The sequence below is a fragment of the Scyliorhinus canicula genome, chromosome 5 (genome assembly GCF_902713615.1).
Source record: "Scyliorhinus canicula chromosome 5, sScyCan1.1, whole genome shotgun sequence".
NCBI lineage: Eukaryota > Metazoa > Chordata > Chondrichthyes > Carcharhiniformes > Scyliorhinidae > Scyliorhinus > Scyliorhinus canicula.
This window is the reverse complement of record NC_052150.1, coordinates 43,450,861-43,476,145: the sequence shown is the minus strand read 5'-3', so window position 1 is coordinate 43,476,145 and position 25,285 is coordinate 43,450,861. Positions and strand designations below refer to the sequence as shown.

The window sequence follows — 25,285 nt, the reverse complement described above, 5'->3', positions numbered from 1 at the left end:
TCCTCAGATACTGAAGCAGTCCATGCCCACATGCAGCAAGGCCTGGACAATCAAGCTTGGGCTGATAAGTGACAAGTAACATTTGCACCACACAAGTGCCGGGCAATGGCCATCTCCAACAAGAGAGAATCCAACCTCCTGGTTATAGGGGACTCAAGGTGATGCCAACACAGAGGACCTGATTCAGCGGCCTCATCCCGTTGAACCTCGCAAAAGGCCTTTCACGAGATTCGCAAAGTTAGGAACATCTTGCAAGATTCCGTTGAACCTCAAGGTGTCGCGATCTGGATCTTGTTCTCGCTGGGCAAGATCCAGATCTGCATAGTTAAATGAGCCATTAAGCACAATTAAATACGCGTTCGGCAGATTCTTCCGGGATCCTGCAGCCATACACACAAACATGGACCAGTCGCAAAGCACCAGGGGAGGGGTCTCCCAGCCCATTGGAGACTCCTGGGTGGTCAGGTATTGGGCAGGATAGCACCCTGGCACTCCTGCTGGACCTTGGAAGACGTAAAGTGGGTGAGGTGGGGGGATCCAGTGGCCACAGTGGGGTTGCTGATTGGGGAGGGGTTTGAAAGATCAGAGCTGCCTCTAGAAATGGCATCGTGATCCGCAAGTAGTCTTCCTGCACTGGCAAGCTGAGCTTGTCAGTGCAGGAAAAGAATAACCTGCAGCCTCAATGGAGAGTTCCTCGCTGAGGCCAAAACAAAATGGTAAAGGCTGTTTAATAACGGGGTCTCTCTCGGCTCTGCGGACGCCAAAAAACACCCCTCTAAAATGTGCCCAAAACCGGGCATAGATTTCTTTTTGGTTGAATCGTGCCCAGAAGTAGATCTGGAGCAGATCTTTATACTTTGGAATGCCAAGTTTTCTATTTTAAGAACTGCCATCCAAACAACGAACAATGTCCAACAGAATATCTTGGTTTTCTTTAAATGATCCCAAGAACGCTTTGCATGAATCACCAGAAGAAACAAGTGAAGGATGGAACTTCCGGCAATGCCCTTACATCTTTTCTGAACATATTTGAATTATCAAAGCATCTGTTTTCAATCCCTTGTGGCAAAAATACTACAGAAGAACTCTCTGATATTAGTGCTTCACAAATTCATGTATTTTTCAGTGAAAAATAGAAAGAATTGACATTACAAAATACAGGTGGTGTTAACAGGATTTTGAAACATATAAATCGTTTCACATCTACACTGTACATGCAAATTATCCATAATGGATCATACCAGATCTGACTGACTAGTAATGCATTGGGTATTTGGATTTTCAAAACAGCCTTTGATAATGTACCACACAACAGGCATGTGCCAAAAATGAGGACATGTAAAATTAGTGGTCAAATAGCTGAAAGGATAGCAAACTGGATAGCAAAATGGAAAGAGAAGACTTTGATATGATCTGTTAATGGTCTTTAAAATTAAAAATAGATTGCAAAAGGGTGGATTGGCGGGAATGTTTTCACTTGCGGGAGAATCCAAAACGAAGGGCCATAAATACGTAATAATCAGCAATAAATCCTGAGAAATATGAAAAAAATCTTTACTCAAGATTGGTTAGAATGTGGAATTCACTACCATAGGAAGTGGTTGAAGCAAATATCTTGAGATGTTTTCACAAGTAAACTAGATGCACATATGAGAGAATAGGGAATGTGCTGGAAGGCAAAGATGAAGTTGATGGAATGGGAGGAGACTTGTGTGAACCAAAAGAGTCTATGTGGACTGGATGGTCTATATCTGGGTTGCATGTACTGCAGAATTCTACCTGCTACAGAAATTGGTGATCTGGAGATCAAACATGCAGTATGAATGGTCCATGAGCTAAATACCATGGCTTGTTCTTAACACATACCAACTTCCACCACTGTCAGCCCATTCCAAGAGGGACAGGAGAGTTGAGAATATTAACAAAAAACAGGGTGTGTCCACAGTCCATCGTGTCCATGCCTTGTGTGCGTTTTCTCTGCAGCCGGGTTTCTCATTAAGAGAGGCGAGCTGCTCATTAACATATTTAAATCTGTCACCCACAGTGCATTTAAGAGCCGGATATCAACTTTCCTGTTGTTGCACAGGTTACCCAGAGGTCAGGAACCCTGTCAGTGAAATGGGGGCTGGAGTTGCCGTCAGCAATAGGTTAAGTGTCTTTTCTGTCACACCTTAAAGATCTAGCCGCTCAAGGAAATCCAAGGCTTCTCATTTGCCAATTGCACTTTCTCTCCTCACCTTGCTGTAATTGCTAAACTCCTTGTCATTTCTAAATCTTGGTGACCACTTTCGCCCCTTCCCTATTTTGTTTTCAATCTGCCAGATATCCAATTTGCACTGATGTGCATTAGGTTTGTCCTTGGAAATTCGGTTGCACATGCGGATGCTTTGAGTTGCCTTCTGTTGCCCGAGCAGGCGGCCAACCCCCCCCCCCCCCCCCCCCCCCCACCGCAAGGCGGACAAAGTCATAACGGTCCTTAATTTCATGGACTCCCAACCAGCGATGGCGATACGCATCCACGACTGGGCGCAGTATGATCCCATTTTATCCAAAGTTCGACATTTGGTCGCCCATGTCAACAATTCCCAGCGGAGCTGAAGGCTTTTTCAACAAAGATGGCAGAGCTGACCCTTGAGGACGGTGTCTTCCTTCTGTTGTACCAGGATCATCATTCCCGAGAAAGGTCAGTCACTGATCCTGAAGGGCCATCATTCTGCGCATCCGGGAGTTACCAAGATGAAAATGTTGGCTCGAAGCTATGTCTGGTGGCCAGGCATATATACGGACATAGAATTGCTTGCTCAACATTGGCCTGTCTGCTGGCCCACCAGAAACTCCCAGGGGCAGCGCCCCTACACCCGCGGGAGTGGCTAGGGTGCTTCTGAGCCCATGTTCATGTAGATTTCGCTGGGCCTTTTTTGGGTTTTATGTTCCTGGTGATCGTCGCTGCACACTCAAAATGGTTGGAGGTACACCGAATGTCGTCTGTCACCTCCCGCGCCACCATCGACTAAGTGCCTCCTTTTCCATGCACGGGTTGCCGGAGGTCCTAGTCATGCACATTCACTAGCGAGGAGTTTTCCACCTTCATGAATTAAACGATATCCGTCTCCGACATGTCCGCACGTGCCCTATCACCCCGCATCAAACGGGCTGTCCAAATGTAAAACGGGCCTGAGTAAACAGTCCGCAGGATGGATGCACACTAGCTGGCTTGGTTTCTTTTCTCGTATTGCACCACTCCGCATGAAATCATAGAGTGGCCAGACAGAGCTGTTAATGAGTCGTGGTCTTCGCACTCGTTTGGGGTTATAGCTCCCCGACACCACCGCTAAGGTGCGACGCTTGCAAGAAATGCAAGGGCGTTGCCCCACTGGGCATCGCCTGCTAAGTCGTTTCGAAAGCGAATCAGGAGATTTCCATTTGCAACTTTGGTAAAGGTCCTCACTGGCTTCTAGGGGTCATCAGACCAGTCCCATCTTATATCAGGTCCGTGTGCGTGGCCAACTAAAATATACCTATCCCTTTCCATCGCTAAAGTAAATGTAACTGAATTGTGGTCACTATCACCAAAGTGCTCACCTACCTCCAAATCTAGCACCTGTCCTGGTTCATTACCCAGTACCAAATCCAATGTGGCCTCACCTCTTGTTGGCCTATCCACATACTGTGTTAGGAAACCCTCCTGCACACATTGGACAAAAACGGACCCATCTAAAGTACTCGATCTTTAGCGTTTCCAGTCAATATTTGGAAAGTTAAAGTTCCCCATAACAACTACCCTGTTACTTTCGCTCCTATCCAGAATCATCTTTGCAATCCTTTCCTCTACATCTCTGGAACTTTTCAGAGGCCTATAGAAAACTCCCAACAGGGTGACCTCTCCTTTCCTGTTTCTAACCTCAGCCAATACTACCTCAGGAAACGAGTCCTCATCAAACGTCCTTTCTGCCATAATACTGTCCTTGACTAACAATGCCACCCGTCCCCCTCTTTTACCACCTTCCCTGAGCTTACTGAAATATCTAAACCCCGGAACCTGCAACAACCATTCCTGTTCCAGGTACTAACCCATGCTGCAAGTTCGCCCACCTTATTCCGGATGCTCCTGGCGTTGAAGTAGACACACTTGCTGCCTGCCGGTACACTCCTGCAACCTTGAAACCGTACTCATGAAGTCACTACTCCCAACCTCCTGTATACTGGAGCTTCAATTCAGATTCCCAACCCCCTACTGAATTAGTCTATGTCTCATTGATTTATGGAGTTTAATTTGAGAGTCATGAAGCCTTAATTAATCATATAATGTAAAATGTGGCATGAATATACAAGTAAGAAGGCACAGCAAATTACTTTACCTAAAGTCCAAGCAAAGTAATACTTGGGTCTGGATGCATGGACTGAGATGAAGAGGTAGCAGAGTTTCCTGAAGAATGAGGCTTCGTTTGTAAACTTGGCATCCACATTGTACGAGATAGGGAAGTTCTTCGTAATTACCGTAAACCAAACTAGACATACAAAGGTGATAAGCATTTTGTTTGCTACAGCTCTCTAGAAAAATAAAGCAAACCCCACTAAATGTTTAGATATTTAGATAGACTTTAGGTTAACAGACAAATGCAAATTATAATGTAATAAATCAAAATTAAGTCGTTTTATGTCAATTCTGGCAGTACTCGAGTGGCTTATTATAGCTGTCAGGAACCAATTTGAAACAATGCCAAGCATTTCTTATTTCACAGTTTAGAATAACAGATTTTTAAAAATCCGTTAAAATGTCAGGGGAAAAAAATCAGTTCAGCTGAAAGAACACTAACGTGAAACATTGGACCGGATTTTCGTTCCCAAGGCAAGGCAGCGTAACTCAGGAAATCTGGCTCAGCACAGCCGACTCAGGAGAAGATCCCCCAAATGGTACAACTTTTGCTCCTGGGTAGGTGGTGCAGGATGGAGTCGGGCCCGCCACCCCCTGCCCGGATGCAGATCGCAAGTGGTCACAAAGGTCCCGAGGCAGGCTGTATAAAAGGACCACCTTAGTTCCCTGAGACTTAATCCTATTTGCTTTATTCAACATTAGGTCCTCTAGCCCTCATTCTGTACAACCTACATTCCCCACCCACTCCCCATATCCCATCTATGCTAACTCATGCCCCATCACTCACTCTCCCCTGGCCCCTTATATCCTCCATGCAAACCTAATGCCAACTCATGTGAACCCCTGACCCCACCACAGTTTGCCCTTACTTCTTCCTTGCCAACTCACCCAGTATTTACCATGGGCAGACCTCAGGAGCTATGTTGAGATGATATAAAATAAAGATCTAAATAACTATTACAGCCTTTGCTAAACAAAATACCATTCATGAAAGGCCATTCAAAATGTTAAAATGACTGCAAGTACTTAATCCTGTATAAAAACACATATAATCCCACAAAGACAACTAATCCTTATGGACCTCTGAGCTGTCAATCAAATTGTGAATTTACAATTTACAAGCTGGGATAACGGTCAGTTGTGGAAAGCAGCTAACTATTAAGAATGGTATAATGATAACCCTTGGGGTACTGTCAATAAACAGCTATTGCAGCTACTGGAACAGATTTTTTTCAACTCACTGACACAGGCAGGTCGCTTTTTTAATTTTAATAGGGTTGGGATTTAAATAACTTGACATCTTAACAGTTCTACATACCTTTCACAGTCCTTTATGTCTCCTCCATAAATTCACGACACCCCTTCTGATGTGAAAATGAGGTCTATTTGAATGGTCCTGCTGTGTTCAGTTTTCCTGCATGTGTGAATTACACCCAGCCCCCTTTCTCCTACTGGTGAAAATGGGATTTGTCGGAAATGGGGTGGGACTTTCAGTTCCAAGACGCCACAAAAATCCAGCTCATTAATTCTGTTTCTCGCCAAACAGATGCTGTCTGATGCAATGAGTGTTCCCAGCATTCTCTGCTTTTCTTTCAGATTTCCAGCACCCAAGTATTTTGCTTTCACATTAAAATGTCAGAGATGTTAAGCACATCAGAGGTGAAAGTGGTAAAAGTGAAAAGTTACCACTAATTGTGGTGTTTGTGTAGAAGACAATGACACCATGGATGTGATTCTACCACCCCTCCTCCGCCATTGCGGCCAGCACATGTCCCGCTATTTCTAGAGAATAGCAGCAGAGCCCCTAACCGGGTTTCACGGCAGGAGGCAAATGATGCATGATGCGCCCGGCCGGCCGCACCTGACACGATCTGGCTCACACCCACTGGATGTGAACCAGACTTGCATATTTAAACGAGTCTTAAACTCATTTAAATATGCTTAGCCTGTTCGAAGCCAGAATCTCCTGGCTTCCACGATTTAGGGCCACCCTTTTTTCTCTGAAAAGCCGGTCTTGCCAGCATCTTTAGCTCCCCACTCCAGAAAAAATTCAAAGTGTTGAAGAATTCAGTGAGAATCTCCCCAAGCTCCAAAATAACCTAAGTGGGTGGATTAAGGGCGCAGAGTGAGGCTGACTGGAATCATGACTGGTCCCAAAAATGGAAACCAGACGTAATTATCATTCTGTGTAGCTCAGAGGCCATTGACCAGGGTGTCGTGGGTAGTGCCAGGGTACCATGGTGCACTGCCAAGGGGCGTGGCCTAAGAGGGGTCATGGATATAAAAGGGGGAGGATTGGGGGGCTGGCCTGTTTTGGGGGGGGGGGGGGGGGGGGGAGGCAGCATTGCCTATAAGGGAGTGTGATCTGAAAGGGAGTGCATGGTGGGGGGTGAACCTGAAGGGGGAAAATGGAGGGGGGAGCCTGATGGGGCTGCATTAGGGGTGTCCTGAAAAGGAACGGGCTGAAAGGAGAGGCCTTGATGGGAGGGGAAACCTTAAAGACGAGAGACCTTAGCGACCCCTTTGAGGGTATTGCCCACTTGGGGTGTGTGGGGCAATGTCGGCGAGGATCGATGGTTGGGCAGGTCACCCTCATGGTGGTTTGGGTTGGGGGGGAGGGGGAGGCAGTGTCAGTTAGTAATGGTGGGGTTGTTCCTCTTGTGTCAAGGGTTGGGGTGTTGCACGTGAATGTGGGGGTACACGATGTCCGTGGTTGGGGGGTGTGGGGGTCCTTAAACTTGACTTTGAGATCGGGGCACCCTTTTTTCTCTGAAAAGCCGGTCTTGCCGGCATCTTTAGATCCCCACTCAAGAAAATATTTGAAGCGTTGGAGAATTCAGTGAGAATCTCCCCAAGCTCCAAAAAAAGCTAAGTGGGTGGATTAAGATGGGAATCGCCCCCTAACATCTGGCAGGACTCTCACCACTTTTCCCTCAAAAATGGCATATTGGCCAAGATTCTCCGTTTGGGAGACTAAGGACGTGATTTAATGGCCTCACTGCGCCTGCCCCGTTGAATCTCGCAAGAAGTCTCACACTGCCAGGGTGCCAGTCTGGCAGTGCCAAGATGCCCAGGTACCAGGTGGCCCATGCCAGGGATCGGGCCCGTGGGTGCCTTGCCCTTAATAGGTGGGGTGAGGGAGGGGGGTTTGGGCCCAATAGAGGTACACTGCGTGCAATGGGGGAGGGAGAGAGAGAGAGAGAGGCTGTGGTGGAGTTGCTGATGGGGAGTTGAAAGAAAATAGAAACCAGATGTGATTATCATTCTGTGGAGCTCGGAGACCATTGACCAGGGTGTCGCGGGTAGTGCCAGGGTACCATGGTGCACTGCCAAGGGGCTCCTGATCTGACTTGTCTCCTGCACTGGGGAGCTGAGCTTATCACTGCAGGAAATGATGCAAGTGCGGCCTCTGCGGAGAGGGTTCTTTACCGAGGGAAAAGAAAGGGAAAAGCACTGTTAAATAATGGTGCCTTTCTCGGTGCTGCAGGTGCTGTGAAAAACCATGCTATATGCGCCTAAAATGGAACTCTGGTTTTTGTCCAGATAAATCGGTCCCCAAGGATTGACACCGGGACTGAAATGCGTGCGGTTTGCTTTCCCATTGCGGGTCCTTTCTGTGGAACAATTTAGAACTTGCGAATGGGCCAGCACTCTGCCCATGTGAATCTTGAGCAATTCCCACTCCCACTGGCATCTGATTCACTGGGGCTTCAGAATTGGTGCTGGAGAGCTTGACCAGCTGGAGTTGCTCAGAAACACTCTACTCCCCACACGTTGTCATTCTAGTCAAGAAGATAGCAGGCGAAGACAGGCCCCCCACATCCTGGACCAGACCTTAACAGGATGCTTGATGCAGTGAGGAGAGATGAAATGAAATGAAATGAAATGAAATGAAAATCGTTTATTGTCACGAGTAGGCTTCAATGAAGTTACTGTGAAAAGCCCCTAGTCGCCACATTCCGGCGCCTGTCCGGGGAGGCTGGTATGGGAATCGAACCGTGCTGCTGGCCTGCTTGGTCTGCTTTAAAAGCCAGCAATTTAGCCGAGAGAGCTAAACCAGCCCCTGGACACCCTCTTCCTTATGGTGGGCAGGAGGCTGCGGCCTGCTGTTGTGAACTAGGCCTGGGAGGGAGGAGGCAGCCAAGGTGGTGAGTGCTGCCAGCATCACCAGGCAGACCAGCACACAGTGCAAGAAGACGAATTACCTCCTTAGGGCAGCTGGAGTGAGTCACCATCTCTCTTACCCTGGCATCACTCCTGTCCCTCACATCACACCCCCACTCCCTGAGAGGCCAATCAAAACCCACTTGCCTACATCTCCCTCACATCCCACCCTGCACTCAATCCCAAAGATTGTCCTCTTTGGCCAGGTGCCTTGAACTCACATGTCAAGTCTACAGGCCCCCAGTGTAACTTGCCTTCAAGCATCTCACCATGTCCTTTATGTGTCCCCTAGGAAAAGGCAGGGAACGGGGCCAGAAATATGAGGTCGCCATATCCATATCCATACCGCTCACCATTTCCATAACCACCTTCCACTGCCTCCCCCTGACGACATGTCCTCGCCCCACCCCCCCATTCCCCAAAGGATATATGGGCCCGTAAGATGGAACAGCCAGCATACATAAAGGGATCACCCGGGCAGGCAGTGGAATGTGATCCTGAGGGCAGGGATCAGACTTTGTCAAACAATGAGGAGCATCAGAGCTCACCTCACTACAGACGTCATCATCCTCTGTCTCGTGGGCAACGCCTGATGATACTGCCTGCCCAAGGCCAATACCTTGTGGTGATGCTGGTAGGACCCACAAGGACGGGAGGGGGAGCTAGGGTGGTGAGATGGAGTGAAGGGAGGAGGGAGAGGGGTGGTACAGTGAAATGAGGAGGGACAGGCATGGTGCAGTGAGGGAGGAGTAACAGGGTGGGTGCAGGGCGGCCAAGTTGTTAGTACTGCTGCCTACAGCGCTGAGGATCCGAGGTCAATCCTGGCTCCGGGTCACTGTCCGTGTGGAGTTTGCACATTCTCCCCGTGTCTGCGTGGGTTTCACCCTCACAACCTAAAGATATGTAGATTCGGTGGATTGGCCACACTAATTAGCTCCTTAATTGGAAAAAATATAATTGGGTTCTGTAAATTATTTTTTAAGAACAGGGCTGGTGCAGAGGAGGAGGAGGGACAGGGGAGGACGAGCAGCCATGGTAAAGTGGACACCACTTGGAAGGAGGTTTGGGGGGGTATGGAGAAGTGGGACAGGGCAGCCGGTTGCCAGGCCTCCTAGTTGGTAAATCAGGAGATGATGAGGTTGTCCCATGTGCGCCAGCCCTGGATCACATGTTGGGTGGCCTGCCCGGGCTCCATGCCCATTTCTTCCTGGCCATCATCCTCGTCAGATGAGGTCTGGCGTTCTTCCTCCTGCTTCAGCATGTCCCCACTCTGCTGTGTGATGTTGCGCAGGACACAGCAGACGAGCACGATATTAGAGACCCACCTGGGGCTATATTGGAGCGCCCCACCAGAGTGGTCCAGACATCGAAAGCGCATCTTGAGGATGCCAAAACACCACTCAATGACATTCCTGTTTGCTGAAAGGGCTTTGTTGTAACGGGTCTCCGCGTTGGTCTGGGGCCTCCGGACAGCCGTTATTAGCCAAGACCTTGGGGGGGGGGGTTTACCCTCGTCACCGAAGAGCCAACCCCTCACCCGAATGAGTGCCTCGAATGTGCTGGAACTGAAGGGTTCGCCAGGATGTATGTGTCGTGCACACCCCGGAGTGACTTTGAAATAGTCAGCTGTTAAACTAACCACAATGGGGGTGAGGGGATCCAACCGGAGGACCTTGCTATCCGGCCGCCCATTCAAAATAGTGGCCCTCAATCTTCGTCATGCAAAAATTTGCATGGTTAAGAATTGAGAATCGCTTCCTGATTTGCGCTCCCAGCAATCAGGTGCAATTCAGCGGGTGGAATTCTCCGCTTGCCGATGCCGAAATCGCGAAACGTGACTGGGCGGAGAATGGCCTCCGACGCCAGAATCGGGGTAGGCGCCGGTTTGACGCCAAATCAAGATGCCCCGAACCCCAAAAATGGCGTAAATACGGTGCTGGCCACATCCAGGTACCTTGATGCAGGTCTTTTAGCAACCATCTCCTTGGTTGGAATGACAGTCTGTACTAAATGGAGCCCTTTAAAGCTGCTCCAGTTTGTCTGGCTTTGAATGCAAATCCCGGCCCCAGCGAATAAGACCCGCTGTGGGGCCTAGATTCGGGCAAGCCCACTGGCATGACATGAATTTCTCCTCACTAGCACTCCTAACAGCAGGGCGCATTTATCGTGATTCTCCACAGGGGCAGCACTTAATCTCCAGGACAGAGAATCCAGGCCCAGCTATTTTCATAAAATGTCTGCCATAGCTGACAAACTGTCTTCTTCGCTAACTCTTTTTCCAATCCATTCCAGCTAACTGCGCCCTCATTTCTTTGTAATTACACTTATTTATGATTAGCACAGTTCTGAGCCAAGGTTCTCACTCTCAAACAGAATGCTAAATTCTACCATGGGATGGTCACTGTCCCCTGGGGGATCTTTTACTCTGAGACTGTTTATTGAACCTGCCTCATTACACATTACCAAATCCAAAATAGCTCGATCCCTGGTTGGATCCACAACATGTTACTTGAGGAAGCTGAACAGAATACACTGTCCTTTCACCTGTAAGGTCCAGGCTGGAATTCAACTAAGATTCGGGCAGCATGGTAGCACAAGTGGATAGCACTGTGGCTTCACCTTGGGTCCCAGGTTCAATTCCCCGCTGGGTCACTGTCTGTGCGGAGTCTGCACCATCGCCCCGTGTCTGCGTGGGTTTGCTCCGGTTTTGCTCCCACAGTCCACAGACGTGCAGGTTAGGTGGATTAGCCATGATAAATTGCCCTTAGTGAACAAAAAAGTTAGATGGGGTTATTGGGTTACGGAGATAGGGTGGAAGTGAGGGTTTAAGTGGGTCGGTGTAGACTCGATGGGCCGAATGGCCTCCTTCTGCACTGTATGTTCTATGATCTATGATTAATTAAATTAAAACAAAAAATGTTGGATATACTCAGTAGCTATGGCCGCTTCTGAGGAGTGAAACAGAGTTAAAGTTTCTGGTCAAGCTGACCTTTCATTGATCCACAGATGTTGCCTAACCTGTTGAGTTTTTCTGGAACTTTTAGTTTCTATTTAAAATTTCCAACATCTGCACTATTTTCCTTTTGAAAGTTTCCTCACTTTACAAGCTTCAAGGTTCATCTCAGTCCATGTATAGGACAAAGCTGCCAATTTGTGCTGACTTGTGGGCAATCTTACATCCAGGAACACTGGAAACATACTTTTATTTGCTAATTCAATAGGTGCGCACTTCCTGGGTTTCATTTAAGATACAAACTAGAGGTATTAAGGAAGAGGCAGAGAGGGATCAACCTGCATCTGGGTAGAGGTACAAGGTACAGCGTAAGTGTTCACACTTCACAAGAGACAGAAAACGTAACAAGTGTAACTTTTTGAAAGAAAGAGCATTCCGGTCGTGTGGAATGCACTATTGGAAAGGATAGTGGAGACAGGTTCAATGACAACTTTCAAAAGGGAACTGGATACACATTTGAAAAGGAAAGGTATGGAGGACGATAGGGAATCATGCGTAAGTTACTTCTGAGCTTACGATGGTTATTACGAAGATGTTTGGGCTGAAGTCACTGTCTTGAGGAACTACCACAGCAATGTCCTGAGACTGAGATGATTGGTCTTCAACAACCACAACCATCCTCCTTTGTGTTGAGAGGAGAGAGTGGATTGGTTGAGAAAGGCAATTCCCAAGTGAGAGCCAAGGCAGCTGGAGACACAGCTATCAATTGGGAATGTGCAGGAAGTTAGAATTGGTGCACTGTAGCAATCTTAAGTGGATTGCAGCACTGAAGGAAGTTATAAAGATAGAGAGGGAAAAGACAATGGAGCACTTTAGCAGAAAATCATAAAAGGCTGAGATGGAGCACCATGAATTGTGCTTCCTTTAGATTTCATAATGAATTTTGTAATGAAAGTTAAATTTCTTTGCCTTAAAGTAAAAGGTTATTCCATTCTCTGTCAGAATTGATGTTAATATTTCTAACCTACATTTATTTTTTATATTGCCGATTTCCTTTTTGACAGCATTCCCGCAATGTGTGTGCACTGGTGCGTCTGTTCACCAGGAACGTTAGTTTGTGGAGTGCAATATTTTTTACTTCAGCCCAACATCGAGTCATTAGCCTGGACCTCAAATGAACATCTCTTACTGCACCAGCAGTGGATTCTTTGCATTTCTCACATCCACAGGTCTTGTCTAAGTGGAAATACAATTAATACCAAGACAGGATTAATCCTTGGGCCCATATGCACCAAAGGTTGAATTGACATTATCCAAACTTATTTTGCATGGGACCCTCACAGCCTGCAGATAGAAGTCTTCCACCATGTTAGTCTAGGTTGGATCCACATACCAGAGGTAAACATCCAGTATCGAACCCACTGCACCACTCAGCTCTTTAAGTCCAGTTTAAAATTTTGTTAGCTTTGATTTTTACAGGTAATCTCAACAATCCGCCATGAATACAGTTATTGTCATTATATACATACCAATGGGGACAGATCAGGAAATTTTTTAATGCCTTTTTGCTTCCAATGTTCTTCTATTAGTTTCATATCTATATGGTTTCCTTCAATAAAAGCAATATAGTCCTTGTAACTGCTGGTAGGCCCAGCCAAAATACCGAGAAAATTCAAGTGATAGCTGCAATACTCCAGTAAAGTCGGCCTTGCACTGTAAACATAAAAAATGAGAAAGCATTACAATAAACGCAATGAACAACCATATTCACAAGGGAGAGTAAGCTAACTATTTACATATTTAGGTCTGGTCTTCATTTCACTCAGTCTCCAAGGTAAAAGGGGATGCCAGTCAAGTATAGTTTCCAAAAATAGCCCATGTGAGGTAACAGCCATGGTTTAACGTTTGGTATGTGGAGAGGGGAAAAAGGCAAAACAAGCAGCATGGAGGTGCAGCTCATTATTGCTGATGAGTGAGGGTAGGCTGATGAGCTATAACTGGCTGGGTTTGATATGTTCTGCCTTTTGTGGGCAGGACTTGGACAATTATTGGTATTTCCGGGTAGATGCCCGTTTTCTAGCTACAGAACAAAGAACAGTAAAGCACAGAACAGGCCCTTCGGCCCTCGATGTTGTGCCGAGCATTGTCCGAAACCAAGATCAAGCTATCCCACTCCCTGTCATTCTGGTGTGCTCCATGTGCCTATCCAATAACCGCTTGAAAATTCCTAAAGTGTCCGACTCCACTATCACAGCAGGCAGTCCATTCCACACCCTAACAACTCTTTGAGTAAAGAACCTACCTCGGACATCCCTCCTATATCTCCCACCCTGAACCTTAGAGTTATGCCCCCTTGTAACAGCTACATCCACCCGAGGAAATAGTCTCTGAACGTCCACTCTATCTATACTGGAATAATTTGGCTACAGGCATGGTTAGCTCTTGACCACAAATCTTCAGCGTGTAATCAGGATATTAGCTATGCGGAAAAACGACTACTTTGGCAGGAACAATAGAAAAGCAATATACTATTTAAATGCTGAGAGATTGCAGAACCCTCTGGGACAGAGGGATCAGTGCGTCGAGGTACATGAATCACAAAAGGTTGTGATGCAAGTAAGGAAAGTGATTTGGTAAGAAAATGGAATGTTGCCGTTTATTGCATGTAATCAGATGTAAAAGTATGGAATAAAAACAGGAAATGCTGGAAAAACTCAGCAGCAGCAGTGGAGAGAAAAGCAGAGTTAACGTTTCGGGTCTGGGTTCTCTCGCCACAGGTGCTGCCAGATCTGCTGAATTTTTGCAAGCTTTTCTGCTCTAATTTCAGATTTCCAGCATTCACAGTAGGGAAGATTTGTCACAGTTGTACAGAGAATTAGTGAGGCCACATCTGGAATACTGTGTACAGTTTTGTTCTCCTTATTTAAGAAAAGAGATGGGCTGAATTCTCCATTTCCCACCGCCGACAGCGAGACTTGATATCAGACAGAGAATAGCCCGCAATGGAAAGATCGTGGGCCGAGATTCTCCAATCCTGCAGCCAAGCTCTGGCGCCGGTGTGAATAGTGGCGCAAGACACCGGCGTCAACGGACCTCGCCTGTCAGCTATCCATACCTCACCAGGGGGCTAGTACGGCGGCGGTGTGGTCTCCGCAGCTCCGGAGCCCGAAAGCCGGCGCGCCACGGCCGGCGAGCATTCGCTCATGCGCGCCACGGCCGACGTGAGTTTGCGCATACACGTGGGTTCCCATCTCCGCACCAAACCCCGGGCAATATAGTGGAGCCCCACAGGTGCCCAGAACGGAGGAACATAGGCCCCCATGGAAATAGGCAGGCTGCTGATCGGTAGGCCCCGATTGCGGGCCAGGCACCATGGAGGCCCTCCCAGGGGTCGGATTCCCCCCACCAGTATGGTCCCCGCAGACAGAACTCCCAGGTTCCGCCATGTGGGACTATACGTAACCTACGCCGGTGGGACTTGGCGGGCACTCAGTCCGTCCAGGACCGGAGAATCGCCGGGGGGGGGGGGGGGGGGGGGGGGCACTTTCAACGGCCCCCGACCAGCACGGCGGCAATCCCGTGGGCGCCCAAAAGTCCCCGTCCCCCCCGGGATTCTCCGACCTGGCGAGGGTTTGGAGAATCCCGGCCGTGATCTGTACTCAGCGCCGATTCCATTGCGATGCTCCAGCCCTCCGCTGCAGGCATTAGTGATGTCCATGCCCACATATTTGCATGGATTTAAATCTCATTCGCGGGTTGGTTACGCAATGCTTCACCACTTTGCGATGCTCTATACGCCATGCCCCTGCTCCCATCCATCCTGCCCCCAGCCAGGAAGGCTGACCAGCTCTCTGTCACAACCTGTATGTTACAGCCAGGCCCCACACCACGCTGCAGCCAAGCTCCCAGCAGGCACAAACTTCCCTCGCTTACCCATGGCTGCAGGACCTGCCCACACACAAGCCTCTAAGCATGGAGGTGATTGGTGGCACAGTGACCTTCTCCACTGCACAACCAGGTGCAACCCTGCAGCAGGATAGCACATGAGCTCTGGAATGCTGCAGCAATGTCCATGTGGGCCCGGGACATGTCTGCTCATGACTGGGCTGCCCTGTCCTGCGCCTCAAGAATCGACCACACTGTGTGTCCCAAGCCTTGGATGTCTTGACCCATTGCTCTGACTTCTTGCCCCAGGCCTTCAACTGCAGGTGCCACCCATTCAGTGTTGGCCTGGGTACCACACATTGTCGGCAACATCTCCAGCGTCTGAAGGCAGTTAGATTCCTTCAGCTATGCTTGCAGGTGCTAGAAAGATGCTGACACCTTCTCCTGGTAATCCTGGCTCTGTGTCTACATCTCTATCAGTGATGACATAATACGTTCCAGAAGCATGACACCTATTCGGATGACAGCTGTTTCTTAGAATTGGGCAGCCCTCCGACTTCCTGCGCTCTCGGGAGTCCCGGCCTCCACCTGATGTGGTGCAGCATGTGTGTCATGCGCATCAGAAGGTGACTCAGGAACCTCTTCATTAAAATGTCCCTCCGAGGTGATAGTCTCTGCGATGGTGGAAGGTGCAGGTGACAGAAGTGATGAAACGCCGGTGTCGTCCCCGGACTGGTTGTCGGACTGTGCTGGAGGTCTGGCTGGGGGTGAAGTAGTCCGGACAGACTGGCCTCGTCTGATGGTGGTCTGCAGGATAAAAGACATGAGGCGCGATTCTCCGCTCCCCACGCCGGGTGGGAGAATTGCGGGAGGGCCGGGCGAATCACGACACGCCGCCCTGGCACTCCCCGCGATTCTCCCACCCACCCCCCAAAATGGCGTGTCGCGTTTTGCGACACAGCACTCGGAGAATCGCTGCTCGCCGTTTCTCACGCCAACCAGCGATTCTCCGGCCCGGATGGGACGAGCGGCCTGACGAACCCGACCGGTTCACGCCGGCGTCAACCACACCTTGTCGCTGCCGGCGTGAACATCGTGCGACCGGTAAGTGTGGGGCCTGTGGGGGGCGGAGGGAGGATCGAGCACCACGGGTGTGCTCATCTGATGTCTGGCCCGCGATCGGTGCCCACCGATAGTCGGGCCGGCGTCTGTAAACGACGCACTCTTTTCCCTCTGCCGCCCGCAAGATCAAGCCGCCATGTCTTGCAGGGAAGCGGAGGGGAAGTCGACAACCGCGCATGCGCGGGTTCGAGCCGGCCAACCTGCGCATGCGCGGCTGACGTCACTTCGGCGCCACCAGCCACGTCATTCCCGGCGCACCGCTTTGACGCAACGTCAAGGCCGGGCGCTCGGGGTTCACGCGCCGCCGTTCATAGACCCAGGGGGGGGAGAATAGGGGGCGAGGAGCGGCCTCCGACGCTGGAGTGAAACACTCCGGGTTTTACTCAGCCGTCGGTTGTTTCTCTCCATTTCGGAGAATCGCGCCCATGGTGAGATCTTGGGAAGGGCCTGTGGGAGATGGATGATTCACTTGCAATGGGGACATCGGTGTGGCATTGGGTTCTCACTTGCTTGGCACATGACGGCCTCTGTGTGAGCCCCTGTCCTTTCCTCGGCCTCACCTACTAGTTGCATGGCCCTCTCCTCAGCAGGGGTGTGAATCCGCATCTGATATGCCCCTTCCAGTCTTCTGCCTCTCAAGTCTGTTATGGGCCATCTTATCCTAATGAGCAGAGAAAGGACATAGCGAGATGCCAGGAGGCGTGTTCTGCGGGGGGGGGGGGGGGGGGGGGGGGGGCTCCTGGCCAAAGAGGACAATAGATGTGGTGGGATGTAGTGAAGGGTAGGTGTGTAACGGACATCCAGGCAGCTGGGGTGTTGTTGGTCTCTCGGGGATTGGGGCTGGCAGATATGAGGAGTGAGGGACGGGAGTGATGCCAGGGTGGTGACTCACCCAAACTGCGCTAAGGAAGTCATTCATCTTTTTGTGGCATTGCATTCCTGTCATTCTTGTGAGGCTGGCAGCACTGGCCACCTCTGTCACCTCCTCCCAGGCGCTGTTGACTATATCAGGCTTGGGTTAGCGCCCAACTCTGGGGAAGAGGGTGTCCTTCCTCTCCTCAATGGTGTCCAGCAGTCTGTCCAACTCAGATTCCCGAAATCACGGTGCTGGTCTTCCCTGGGCCATCTTGATGGCTGAGTGTGTGTGATGAATGAAGCGCTTATAAGCAGCACCAGCTTGTTAAACGCTTCAGCATGAATTCCAGCCCCATTCAATCAGACACCCATGGGAATGATTGCAATTTACGTGGGCAGAGTGCTGGCCTATTTGAATGTCCTGAATCTCAGAACAAATAGCACCCCAATGGGAATGTGAAATACATGCTAATCTGTTCCAGCAGGAACACAGGGCGGAATTCACCGTTCCCCGATGACGATTTCATAATCAGCGATCGGGCAGAGAATCCCTTTTGACGCCGAAATCAGGGCAGCGCCTGTTTGATGCAGGCTTTGTATGCTCTGCCCCCTCCAAAATGACCTCATCGCGTCACGTGGCTCCGCCGTTGGGGCGGCCTTAGTTCGTCACCTGAAGGTCCTCCCCTGATACTCCACCCCTGTTGGCCGCGTTCCCGACCGTGCAATCGGGAACTCGTGTGATAGCTGCGGACTGTGTCCAGCGTCGCCACAGTCAGGTGGTGCAGTGCTGCTGGCCCATTTATACCTTGGGAGCCGGGAATTTTACATGCTGCGGCTGCTAGCCCCTCAACGGTCACAGGATCGGTGAGGGGCGCTGCCAATCTTTTTGATGTACAATTCCACAGATCCTACGCACTTAGCCTCAAAACCGGTGAATCCAGCCCATAGTCTCCCAAATGGAGAATCCAGTTCATAATTGCACTAGAAACAGTTCAGAGAAGGTTCACACAGCTCATTCGGAGATTAAACGGTTATCTTATGAGGAAAGGGTGAGTAGGTTGGAGTTTAGAAGAATGAGAGGTGATCTTATTGAAACATTTATGATCCTGAGGGGAATTGACTGGGTGGATGCTGAGACGATGTTTCCCCTTGTGGGAGATATCAAAACTAGGGAACATGGTTAAGGGGTCTCCCAATTAAGATGGAGATGAGGAGAATTTTTGTCTCTCAGACAGTCACTATTATGTAGAATTCTCTTATCCAGAGTGCAGTGGGGGCTCGGACATTGAATACTTTCGAGATTGATTTTGTATAGAGAATAGAGAAGGAAGTGGAGTTGAGACCACAATTAGAATAGTCATGAACTTAGCAACTGGTAAAGCAGTCTTGAGGGGCTGGACAGCATGTCCTACCCACCACTTGCACAATATCTATTACATCTCTAAAGCTTCCCAGTTCTCGGGTTGGATTCTCCGATTCTAGGGCTATGGCTCCATGCCGGCGTGGGAACGGTGGTGTTTTACGCCAGAAAAACTGGTGCAAAACAGCCACCGATTCCCCGGTTTTGCTGGGGCTAGCAGGACGGCAGCATAGAGCATCTGGCTCTAGCTGCCAATACGCCCCGGAGAATTGGCAGGTCCATGGCCACGCATGCACATGGTGGCGACGTGCTGCATCCGCGCCGTGTAACATGTCGGTGGCCGCTCGCGGACTAGGCCCGCAAAATAGTCCCCGACTTCAGCTGGCTCGCCTGCCCTGAACCGCCCCACCATAGTGCCACCAGCTCCAAATAATGTCCCCATCTGCCCACAGATCAGCAGTCCCCTGACTGTGGCGGCGCTGGACTGAGTCCACAGCCACAATGCCGAGTTCCCGATGGCGTGGGTCTCGCTGAGTTCCCAACGGGTGAGACCACACGTGACCCACGCCGTTGGGAACTCGGCCGGTCGGGGGCGGAGCATCGGCGGGCGGGCCTCAGGCAATGTCCTGAGGCCGTCGATACATGGTGCGGTGCACTCCTAGAGTACACCGCTTTGGAGGGGACGAGGCATCGTGAAATCGGCGGCGCCCCCGATTTGGACGGGAACTTGGATTCTCCGGCCATTTGCCGAACGCGATTTCGACAGCAGCGACTGGAGAATCCAACTCCTGGTCTTTCTTCACAGATGATGCCTGACCTGCTGATTCTTTTCAGCAATTTCTGTTTTATTTCAAATATCAGCATCTGCAATATTCTGCTGACCAATTCAAGATGATTGGTAAAAGAAGCAATGGTGACATGTGGAAAAAACCTTTTACACAATGAGTTGTTAGGATCCAAAATGCACTGCCTGAAAATATGGGGGAGGCAGATTCAAACATGGCTTTCAAAAGAGACTTGTATCATCACCTCGAAAGGAAGAATTGCAGGGCTATGGGGAAAAGGCACAGGACTGACACACGGTGCAATGCTCTTGCAGCAAGTCGACACAGGCAAGATGGGCCATATCCTTCTGTGCTGTAACCATTATATTCAGTAACTCTGGGGACCAAATCTTTGCTATGTCGAGTGCGCTCAGCCATTTCTTGATATCACATGAAGTGAACACAGTAAGAAGTCTTACAACACCAGGTTAAAGTCCAACAGATTTGTTTCAAACACTAGCTTTCGGAGCACTGCTCCTTTCTCAGGTGAATTTCCACATCAGTGGGGATATTAGGAAGCGATCTAACCCTTGTTCCTCCGCACGTGCCCCCCCCCCCCCCCCCCCAACAACCACACATTCTGTCTCCAGTTCCGAACTTGCTTAAAAACCATTCTCTGTCTCTAATTTCTCTCAGTTCTAATGAAAGGTCATCGACCTGCAAAATAAGCTCTATTTAACTCTCCACAGGTGTTGGCTAGCCTGCTGAGTATTTCCACATTTTCTATTTTTAGTTCTCATGGATTTTCTCAATGCAGTACTGCAGTGACTTCAGAGGACGAGCAGAGGCAGGTGATACTCCATAGAGCAACAGGGGATGGTAAAAGGAGGGAAAATGGAAGGAGAAAGAAAACATGTCAAGCTGTGAGTCAACCCAGTATTTTGCATACTTCCCAGCAGGTATAATTATATTACTGGCATAAGCCACAGGGCAGATAGCGGCATCCCTATAACACACACAGGGAAAACAAAACCAGAAGTCAGATAGTAACAAACTGAGCAATTAAAGAGTGGAGAAAGTAACAACAGAAAACACAATGGAACTTTGCAGTGTTTCACTCCAGCCTTTCCCCATGCTAGGAGTCCCCAAGCTCAGCCAGTCCCTTCCAGGAAGGAGTATACAACCTCTCAAAATGTGAGTGAGGGAGGAAACCAAGAATAAACACACATGGTCACAAACAGGCCAAATCTCACACAACTTCGGTGGCTTTACCGGTGGCGCTCTACGGATCAGTACTTTGTCTTTCTTCGTCAAAAGTAAATGTAGCAAGACAGAGGAAAACCCAAGTAAAAATCTTAAAAAGGAAAAGAGAGAAAAGATCCAATTGACATTTATTTAAATTTCCGCTTTCCTCTCTCTCCCTCGATCGCGTATCATTTCCTCCCAAACGCAAGGAGATGGAATCATCTTGCTACCAGGCTATTCCATCGATGCCTCTCTTTAATGACCACTAAAGTTTATGATGTGTATTTGGGGCAATGGAAACCCCAATCTTTCTCCCAGTGTTGGAGGAAGGGAACTGGAAGTGAGGAAGAAAAGGAAAGCAACTCGTCTCCACTAAGCCTACTACTTGGCACCAGCTAAATATTGTAACCTATTGTTTGGAGAACCTTTGGACAATGGACAATCCATTGCCCATCATTTCCTTTGTAAAATACACCTTTGTGTCTGCATTACTTTTACTGCCATTTTCTCATCGTATGGAAAGCCCCATAACCTCTACCAACTCTAGAGTGGAATATTTAGGTGTTTCACAACATACGGAAAATCATTAACTAAGAAAATTATATATGATGAATTAAGTTAGAAACAGTCTCTTAAATCTGGTACTAAATGTATAAGAAGGGAAGTCAATTGCATATCTCCTTATATTACCTAACAGCAAGACGGCGCTGTTCAGTAGTGAGTTCTTCATCTTTACGTCCCAGCCCTATTGAAAATTAGAACAAAAAAATCAGTGGAAAACAGAGGACAGAAGACATGTCAGTATCATTAAAAGTGGACTGCTAGCAGAGCCATTTATACACTCCATAAGCATTTGGCTTCACCTTATTATGAATGATGCAGAACTATATGTTTCAGAAATGCTAGTCATCAACATTTAAAACCAACAAAAGTGATAGATAGGGGATAGATAGTGATAGATAGATAGATCAGGGGCTGATTTAGCACAGGGCTAAATCGCTGGCTTTGAGAGCCGACCAAAGCAGGCCAGCAGCACGGTTCAATTCCCGTATCAGCCTCCCCGAACAGGCGCCGGAATGTGGCGACTAGGGGCTTTTCACAGTAACTTCATTTGAAGTCTACTTGAGACAATAAGCGATATTCAGATACACAGACTATTCCCTGCACCGACCAGAGATCCAAGCTCCCCAGCATCCCCTCTTTCCCACACACAAGCTTTCCCCGAACATTGCAGTATTCACTGGTTCGCTGTGTCAATGAAGTGTCAAATGAACTTATGAATGCCCAGCAGACCCAGGTGTGTTGAGTCCTGTAACATGCCACGGTGTCCCTGTCACTTTAGGATTTAATAAAAAATTGAATTAGAATTACACTAAAACAGCTCTTCTTGCACACAAATAGTGATCCTTTGGTTTGCCATTTTCTGAGTATACCAGTTTTTCTGCCCAGATATATCACTTCATGGATCTAAACTGTTAAAAATAAAATGTTCTATATAAAGTTAAAGCAAAGAAGCTTCCTTCAAAAGTATAGAAGTTAATCTTCAGATAGGCAACTGTTTTCAGTATAATTTTGGTTCTCAGTCTGTCTGTCTGTCACAATGTTTAGCACAATGTGAGCAGTGATCACCTATAAACCCTGAATAAGCAGAAATCGAGACAGAAAGTGAAAAAGTGCACAAGGATGTAACAATAAGGAATATGAAGACTGAGCAAGTGTGACAGAACAAGGTTTAATGCAAACAATTTCCCTTGCAAGGAATCTTAGCTAGTCCCTCTAAAGTTGGGAAGAAGCTGTGTCACAAAATGCAAGTGATGGGGAATCAATAATCAGTGAGGGGGAAAAAGTACACACAGCCTAAAAAGGTTGAGGCCTGAATTTCCCCCCCCCCCCCCCAAGTATGGCCTGAATTTTTGCCCCGGGGCAGCACTTTCGCACAGTGGCTAGCACTCCTGCCTCACAGCTCCAGGGACATGGGTTTGATTCCGACCTCGGTTGACTGTGTGGAGTTTGCGCGTTCTCCGTGCGTCTGCGTGGGTTTTTTTCAGGTGCTCCGGTTTCCTCCCACAATCCAAAGATGTGCAGGTCAGGTGAATTGGTATGCTAAATTACCTCTAAATATCCATAGGTTAGGCGAGGTTACGGGGATAGAGCTGGGGATTTGGCCTAAGTAGGGTGCTCTTTCGGAGGGTCGGTGCAGACTCGATGGCCGACTGGCTTTTGTCAGCACTGACGGGATTCCAAATTGGGAGCACAGAGGTGGGAAATTCCAACTCAGGAGAAAGCGGTCCAGGTAGTCAGATTTTCATTCTGGGATGGGGGTGGAGTGTTAGTAGAAGATGGACCCACTGCTCCTTGGAATAGCGCAGGGATATCAATAGGAGCTGCCAGGTACAGAGGCAGACTGTTTGAAAAGCTGGCCTTGGTCCTCCAGTATTTTGTTCCCGATGAAAAATAACAAGACGCCAAAAATCAACTGTCTAGCCTTCATCTCACGCCTCTCATGCCTCATCCATGCCATTTCATGTTCCTCTACCCACCCTTATAGCCACTCATAACCTCCATTCCAACCCCACGGCCCTTTATTGCCCCATGCCAACTTAGTGTCAATTTATGCCAACCCATGTTCCCTTTTCACCACCTATTGCACCCTCCATGCTAATTCACCTAGTGTTCACCATGGGCAGACTTCAGGTACCATGCTGATGTGAAATAAAATAAAGCTCCAAGTGCCTATTGATAAATTTACTCTTTAAAATCTGTGATAACCCCAACGAGGGCCACGGGGAAACCATAATTGATCTCCCCATAAGGCTCTTGAAAAAAAGAGATTCTCCATTACTAGGCAGAGGCCCACCCAGCTGGGGCTCGAAGATCAAGTATAAAAGCCTGCCCGGACAGGGACCGGCATGTTGATTGTACTAATGGGACTGTGTAGTGCAAATAATTCACTGCCGTGGGCAGATTTTGTGTTCCCTTAATTAATTTCTATATCCTCTAATCGCTGGCATCCTGGTCATTAAACTGGCAATGGGGAAAAATGAAAATTTGAAGACTAATTCAGGACACCCCAGCCGTACCAGAAGATTGCCATGTAGTGGTGTGTGAAACTAGTTTTCAAATATGCCACTTCTTTGGGAAACTGAAGGCCTTTAACGCAGACCAGGAAGATTGTGCTCAGTATGCAAAGCAGATGAGGTACTTTTTCCAGGCCAATCGCATCCTGGTAGATGACCGACAGGAGGTAATCCTCCGCAGAGTTTACGGCGTTCCAACTTCTGGTATTATAAAAAGCCTCACCTACCTGGCTTTCCAGATTCCAAATCCTTTGATGAATTTGTTGCACTGGTGTCTAACTATGACTCAAAACGGTTGGGCATTATGCAACGGTACCGGTTCAACACGGCTGCACACATGCCTGGGGAGTCAGTTACAGACTTCTTAACCTGACTCTGATGGTTGGCGGAGCACTGTGAATTCAGGCATCCCTATCTGAAATGCTGAGACGCCGACTTGTCTGTCGAATCAACAACATAGCCACGTAAAGGAAGCTGATAGTGGAGACCACATTGGAATTAAAAAGGGCCACTGAGCTAGTGCTGTCCCATGAAAATGTAGAGAAAGGGATGCCGGAACACCAAGGTTTCATGGACTACAGTGCCCAGAGTGTTGCTCGACCTCCATACCAGACTCATGCATCCCAGGGCTGTACCCGAATACCAGTCAGGCTCAATATTCAGGAGTCGCCAGAGACCAGTGAGATACCTCCTCCGAGGACGAGGGAAAATTCCAGCAGCATTGGCAGTCATGTGGGCGTAGATGTGTGGTAATCAAGGCTGCCATAATTCGGCGGAGAGAGCGCCCGAGACAAGGCCTTGCATGTGGCCTCGCCTGAAGAGGACAACATAATACAGCTAACTGCATCATGACAGGGCAGCACGGTAGCACAAGTGGATAGCACTGTGGCTTCTCAGCGCCAGGGTCCCAGGTTTGATTTCCCGCTGGGTCACTGTCTCTGCGGAGTCTGCACCTTCACCCCGTGTCTGCGTGGGTTTCCTCCGGGAGCTCCGGTTTCCTCCCACAGTCTAAAGATGTGCAGGTTAGGTGGATTGGCCATGATAAATTGTACCTTAGTGTCCAAAACGTTAGGAGGGATCATTGGGCTACGGGGATAGGGTGGAAGTGAGGGCTTCAGTGGGTCGGTGCAGACTTGATCGGCCCTGTGCCTTGCGTGGAGGACTTGTATGCAAAACTAGCTGGAGGATGCTCATTCACCAAACTTGATATGAGCATGCATATCTTCAGTTGGAACTGGACTCCGCATTTTGGAAGTATGCGACTATAAACACCCACAGGGGATATTCAAATACACTCACCTCTCTTTCGGGGTCTCTTCAGCCCGTGCAAACTTTCAAAGAATGTTGGAAGGGATACTTCAAGGACTATCCACGGTGGCATGTATGTAGACGGTGTGTTCCTTACAGGTGCCATCGACAAGGAGCACATAGATAATCTAGGGGACGTTCTCAGATAATTCTCTCAGATAAGAGGCTGTGGAGAAG

The 25,285-nt window shown here is 48.7% G+C and overlaps 1 protein-coding gene across 4 annotated transcripts in view; it reads right to left on the bottom strand.

Annotated features, from left to right (window-relative positions):
• Positions 1-25,285, bottom strand: part of mboat1 (membrane bound O-acyltransferase domain containing 1) — a 189,342-nt gene that overhangs the window by 47,426 nt on the left and 116,631 nt on the right. For all 4 annotated transcript variants that reach the window (XM_038796971.1, XM_038796970.1, XM_038796968.1 and 1 more), the window contains 3 exons: positions 21,414-21,468; positions 13,022-13,205; positions 4,359-4,551 (listed from right to left, as the gene is read on the bottom strand). In XM_038796971.1, the coding sequence (XP_038652899.1) occupies positions 4,359-4,551; positions 13,022-13,205; positions 21,414-21,468 (432 nt within the window). The remainder of the gene's footprint in view (positions 1-4,358; positions 4,552-13,021; positions 13,206-21,413; positions 21,469-25,285) is intronic.